The 6,586-nt window shown below is 43.2% G+C and overlaps 1 protein-coding gene across 1 annotated transcript in view; it reads right to left on the bottom strand.

Annotated features, from left to right (window-relative positions):
• Nucleotides 1-6,586, bottom strand: part of MARK1 (microtubule affinity regulating kinase 1) — a 97,593-nt gene that overhangs the window by 9,821 nt on the left and 81,186 nt on the right. The window contains exons 13-15 of the mRNA XM_019639592.1: nt 4,253-4,353; nt 2,818-2,982; nt 1,860-2,111 (exon numbers count right to left, since the gene is read on the bottom strand). Of these exons, the coding sequence (XP_019495137.1) occupies nt 1,860-2,111; nt 2,818-2,982; nt 4,253-4,353 (518 nt within the window). The remainder of the gene's footprint in view (nt 1-1,859; nt 2,112-2,817; nt 2,983-4,252; nt 4,354-6,586) is intronic.

Below are 6,586 nucleotides of genomic sequence, written 5' to 3'. Positions count from 1 at the left end.
CCCCAATTAAAAAAAAATCTAAAAGAAAAAAGAAAGAAGCAAGAAAGCAAGAAAGAAAGAAAGGAAGGAAGGAAGGAAGGAAGGAAGGAAGGAAGGAAGGAAGGAAAGAAAGAAAGAACGAACCAGCAAATGCGCCTGGGGAGGGACCGCTTGTTGCAGTGGCAGGAGGAAGACCAGAAGCCAAGTGAAGAAAGTGTTCCCACTGTGTGGGATGTTGTAAGGGAGTGAGCTGCTCACAGGAGTGAGCGGCCCCATCCCTTCCTGATCACTCACTGCTGATCAACAGCACCTAGCAGAGTGCTGAGCATGCAGTAGGTTTTCACATGTTTGTTAAACGACTCTATGGCAATCCCTTATCCTAACCTGCCAGCGGACTTATCTCTATGGCACTTTCGCGCTCTAACATTCTGTCCTGACTTCTTTCTCGTGTATTGTTCCTAATTTCCCTCTAGAATCTTCATTTTTATTGCAAAGAGAAATATTTTGCACAATGTGTAATGCACAATTAGTAACCACGCATCGAACTCAAAACCTATTTTATCTCCACTTTAAAATTAATCCTCGCTTAACCATGAGCAAGAACCGGCTTTTAAAAATGGCTTTAAATGGTTATCCAAATTCCAACAGTTGGAGCTGCTGGTAATCTTGCTAGTGCCCAGCAGAGGGTCGGCCAGCACCACTGTCTCACTGTTATGCTGACGCTGCTGGGAGCTTCTAGGTCCTTCTCCAGCAAGGTGTCATGCTACCTGGTAATTGCCCAAATGGGACGAAATCATTGATTGATCTGCTTAGGAAGCCATGTTGCATTGAGTCTTTAAAGTTTTAAATCCAGCTGTGTGATCCTGGACAAACTGGTCCATGAGCTGCCTCTTTTTTTCCATACCCCTTCCTTGAAATGCTAGGAACACTAATAACACCGAAAAGTATTTAATTAATATTTGGAAAGCGAGTATGATTTCTCACCCGTATTTTCTTATCTGCTCAAGTAACAACCCGGTCTGCAGCCCTAACTTTCTCCCCAGACGGGAACAGCGTGCATCCCCCCGAGCCCCCAGCACGCTGCCCACGCGTGTTCTTCAGCACACGTTTGGTTTTACACCATGGCTGGTGGTTTATAGGCCTGCTTCTCTCAGGACTGTATGGACAGGGATGCTGTCTCATTCATCTTTGTAGCCTGCTCAGCACCTAGCACAGCGCTATGTACACGCAGGACTTCACGAGGCTTTTAGTAGGACCTGGTAACAGATCAAGTTCATATCAACCTGCGCTGTGTTCAGCAACTTGTACAATCAGCGTATGTTGATTTATGCTTATGTTTTAGAAAAGGGTGCAATTTTACTATTTTATTAGTTTACTAGTATTCACTTTGTGTTTACTATGTTTTGCTGTTAAGATTTAATGATGTTAAATTATATAAGTAATCTGTGTGACTGCAGTCTATAGGCCTTTTACAAGAAAGAAAAAAGGAAAACTATATATTATTAGTGAGCAATTTAAAAGTATTCTTAAGAAATATTATTTGAAGAATAAATGCAAACTATTCCTTTTTCTAAATCAAGGCTTTTAAGTAGAGGTGCATCTTTTTGTTAAAACACAGTTTTGATGTCAAGTTTTGCTCTTTCCACTCCATTTTATAGAATTTTTAAATTCTCATGCTGTCCATTTTCTTTTCTTCTTTCTCTTAAGGAAAGAGACTTTGTCTTCCTCGATTTTTTCCTTCAAACTTCTGTAAAAAATGCAGCTCTAATAAAAAGTCGTGAAACCATTTTGGAAAAATCACTATCAGGATAAAAGAAAAAAACCCGGTTTCCTTTATAATTTCCGGAGGACACCAAACGCCTCCGCACATCGGTACTGACCTGCGCACGAATCGGGATGTAATTTTGCTTATGATACCAGTTGACGTTCCCCTCCTGGCGTGTGCAAATGCACCCGTTTCATGGGACGGCGACGCGGGCGGCCCATTGTAAGCCGCGCTGCGTCGCTCCCGGAGCTGTTCACCGTGGAAAGTGCTTCGGCTGGAACTCCCCCGGGGGAAACGGGTCCGGTCTGGCGTGGTGGCGCTAATGCTGTGAGCAGATGGAGAAGCAGCAGGCACTCTCTGGGTTGTGCTGTTGGGGCAAATGAAGATATATTACCCAGCATAGCGACGGAGAAAGCTTTCACTTGTGCTCAAAACTAGCATCACGCCACACCATTCAGCAACGCGGAACATGAATGGTATTGTTTGTCCAAAAGCATTTCAACGGGATCACTCCCTATTTATAATTTCGGCCTCAGTGACTCCACCAACGTGAGTAACAACCTAACTAAGATGCTCCGGAAGTGGAGAAATCCTAACATCGACAAATACTAGAAAAAACTAATCATATAATTTTATATTTGAAAGGGCTCTTTAGGAGCATCTGTTTCATCAACAGGGAAACAAAAAGGCCAGTTTATTAAGAATAAGTAACCGCCAGGAGCCAGGACGACTGCACAGAGGACTCAACTCCCAATGTCATTTTTTGGTTTTTAAACCATCTCAATTAAACCAAATGATAACTTAGGCAGCAACACTTCACTTTTACGAATGAGTTTAAAATAAAATCCTTCAAGAAAATTCCTCTAGAAAATGCATTAAATCAGAAACAACATTTTATAAAACAGCTAGGAGGTACGGTAAGTTCATGTTACCATTCAGCTTCTCCTCTGCCACACACCCTGCACCTTTGCACAAAGCTCCCAGTGGCAGGTGGCCCAGCATGTTTTTCACACGGCGCGGTATTTTTAAAAACTCCTAACGACAAACCCAACGAAAGGCAGCCATCTCGTTACCCGGGTCGGTAAGCTTCCGAGCTGTCTTTAATGGTCGGCAGTGTAACTTTTATAGGGTGACCAGAAGCGGACATGGATTTCTGGTGGCGGGGTCGCGCTGAGGGGACAGCAGAGGCCATAGCAGAGCTGGCAGACGATAAGCTACTCGCGGACATCTCCGTAAGGCTTCCGGCATAAAACAGTTGAGAAGACCATGGAAATGGAAGAAATAAGAAAAGATGCCGTTCACTAGAATTTAAGAACTAGGCCTTTTAAAAATCTAAATTGACTTAACATCTTTCATGACTGAAGCACTTAAGAAATTAACATCAGTGGCATTATTAATGATTAACAAAACAATGTTCTTGTTAAAAATGCAGAGGGTGAACTTGCCGCCACCTCCCATGGAGAGGATGTCACACACACTTGTCCTCTCTATATGAATCTGAGAGGATTTTTATGGGTAAATGATTATGACTAGAGACATATTTAACTTTCCAAAATTCACGTTGTGATGTGTTGCTGTGGTTCATTGTTCATTACACAATAAGAATTCATAATTATAGCAAAAATACTATTGCCGGAAACATTATTAAAACACTTTTAGCTCATACCATTAATCGATAGGCTAACTGTTGCAGATTACAGGAGCTGCAGATTAGGGCTTAGTATAGGAAAAAGAGCAAGTTGGAAATCAATTCCCAATTATCTTTCTTGCCTAAAGGATGTTATGTGCAAGGAAGATACCTTTCTAGGCCTCATAATAACACTTACTTGACATGTCTATTAGTGGAGAGGAAACAAATGTAAGAATGGCCTGTCCAGTCTACTGACAGGATTAGGGATAGACCTGAGAATAGAATTTTATTAGAATAGGCCCCCTGGCCTTTTGTACTAGATTGATGAATAGTCTTGTGTTACAACTCATGATGAGACAAAGCTCAAATTTTAAAATAATAAAAACAATACAGTTTATCATTGTCTAAGATAAAACACTTTGAGAACTTTATCATTCTCAATGATCACCTGAGCTGGTCGCATTTCTTTAGAAGCCCTTCCTATTTGGATGAGTGATGACTTGGTGGTGGGGGGAAGGGAAGCAGGTAAGAAGGAAGCGGCAGGTAGATAAGAGAATAAGACTCAAATGATGAAGATCAGACTAGGACGGTATGATCTGCTTTGTTATAGGCAAATAGGAAATTATTGTAAAAAATATTTTATTTGGAGCTTCTCAAGGTATTTACCTCCTGTTTTTCTGAAATATTTTCCCACCCACCCCCTCTGGTACAGAAGGAGATGCCTTAGTAAGAACAGTTGGGTGCATCTCACTGCTTTGTCTTTCCTTTCCTCTCGACCCATCGCTAAAACAGGCGTTTTAGCAAGAGCACTCTGTTTTAGCAAGAGCACTCGGTAGGACAAGGACAGAGGTGGCACTCACTGGCACTCCGACACTTACCTGCTGTCCTTGCCGTTCTGCAGCACCGTGTACCGATCCGTGGTCCGTTCACAGACGTATGTGTTCCTTCTTGCCATGCTACCTCCAGCATACACATTGTTCTTTAGGAAGAAAAAAAAGCCATTTTAAAACTCCAACTGTAGTTGTGAGAGTCAAAGAAATGAATTTAAGCTGCAAGTGACTGAAAAAAACCCTGGTAGCATTCTACTTTACTAGAATCTTATTACTATCCAGCTCTCTCCGGCTCTTTTCTCAGATTGTAGGAGTAACAGGCAGAGCACAAAAAGCTCACTACGTTTTAGCTCCCCATCCCCCGGCAGCTCCCCGTCCCCAGCAGCAGCAGTTGTTTGGAAGAAGCTGGAAAGCTGGGTTGGTTTGTATGCTCTCCTTTGTAAGTGGCGGGTGGAAAGACGGGCAGGCGAGAGGTATGGGCAACTTTATGGGACTAGGAGGGAGAGACCCGCCACAGAAATATCATCACCAACAGAAAACGGGTGGCGGAGAAGATGGCGGGCCCACCCGGAAGCCCTTCTTCCCCTGCTTGGGAATCCCAGCCCCACAGCCAACGGTAACGGGTAACGCTAAGGAGAATAAAGCTCCGGGGTCAAAGGCAGGAGGCCACCAACAGAGTGCGGGCACTGCACTCTGAGAATATGTCCTCGTTTCAGGTTTGAGAATATGTCCTCGTTTCAGGTTTGAGAATAATTCCTCGTTTCAGGTTCCAGCCGGGAGGCAAGCCAAGTCAGAGAAGCTCTGGAGAAAAGAGAAAGCAGCAGCCAAAAGGGGTGGATTCCTCTTACCATGGGTCAGGCTCTCCTTACCGCGCGCACAACCCCCGTTGTGCCTGCCGCAATCTTGACTGGTTGCTAGTAAGGACTAAACTATGTAGGAATGATTTTCTTAAGGTACTTCCGCTCAATCCTTACTCCAACAGACAAAAATTTCCCTGTTTCGCTAACCCAGCTTTCTCGATTCTTTAAGATACGTAACTGACATCTGTTTAATCATGAGGGCTAGAAAGTTAATAGATATATGCCTGAATTAAGTTTGGAGAAGGCAAGAAGGCTCATATACACAAAATGTGTAAGGCAGGTTCCAAATCTTTCATTAGTTTGGGATCCTAGGTGGAAAGAATTCTGTCACCAGTTCCATAAAAAACATAAATTAAAAACTATACAAGTATGGCAGCAAAACACGCTAAGGTTATTAAAAACAGTTTTTAGGTAAGACTCGGGCCAAGCTGAGTTGAATGACAGGTTCATTTGGGGGCGTGGCAGAAAATAAGGGCCTAAATTATTTCTTCCTGTTTTGTACTGGTATGTGATGATGCTCTAGAAACTGTCCTCTAGGTGACATTTAGATAAGGGAAAACGATGGCTTGCCAAGGAAAATGACTTTTAAAAACAAGGTCCTAAGCCCTGTTCTAGTTAAATCACTTCCAAACACATCAGTTGAAAGGTAAGTGCTTATAGCCATCAGCATATGTATTTCATAGCCTAGGACAGCGGTTCTCAACCTGTGGGTCGCGACCCCTTTGGGGGTCGAATGACCCTTTCACAGGGGTCGCCGGGTACTCGTATGTGGGCGTTTCTGCATGTGGTCCTGGAGATGGATAGAGGAGCGGTGTCTCGGTTCCTAAGACCATCGAAAACATGTGTTTTCCGATGGTCTTAGGCGACCCCTGTGAAAGGTTGAGAACCGCTGGCGTAGGAGGTGATAAATCGCATCACATTTTAAACACTTTAAAATTTTTTTGTCTCTTTTCCTCCATTCCACAGGCTGGATCGATTTCTTTTGCCTCCGTTAGCTTAAAAGTTATAAATCCTATTTTTGTTTTTACTTTGTTTGCTCTGAAGTTTCTGAACTCATGTTTGCTTACTACTGTTGCTTTCGTAAACTTATCCGTGTTTCCCGTCTTCTGTGGACAAACGCATGTTTTCATTTTCCTTTCATCTCCACCCCTAGCCTCACTTCCTGGGCATTGTCCCGAACTTTGGTTCTGGGTTTTCATTTTTTTTGGTTTTTGGATGTTACCGCATCTACGAGTATACTTTCATAAGCTAGTTGATCACTTTCAACTCCCATACATTATACAGCAAATTTGTAGATACAGCTTTCTTATACTTCCTCTAATGGTGCAGTGTTTTCAGATGGGGTCACTCACTGGGCAGCAAGAGAGTTGAGATATTTTATGCCTGAGGATTTGCCTAGCATACCTTCACCTTTAAAAGACAATTCAGGGCCGGCTGAGTGGCTCAGTTGGTTAAGAGCTCGCTCAAGAGTTTGAGCTCTGAGCAACAGCGGTTCGAGTCAGCCCAAGCTGAGCAGCCGTGA

This window comes from Hipposideros armiger, unplaced genomic scaffold, assembly GCF_001890085.2.
Source record: "Hipposideros armiger isolate ML-2016 unplaced genomic scaffold, ASM189008v1 scaffold_45, whole genome shotgun sequence".
Lineage (NCBI taxonomy): Eukaryota > Metazoa > Chordata > Mammalia > Chiroptera > Hipposideridae > Hipposideros > Hipposideros armiger.
Note: the sequence above shows the minus strand (reverse complement) of the source record. Positions and strands in the feature narration are given on the sequence as shown.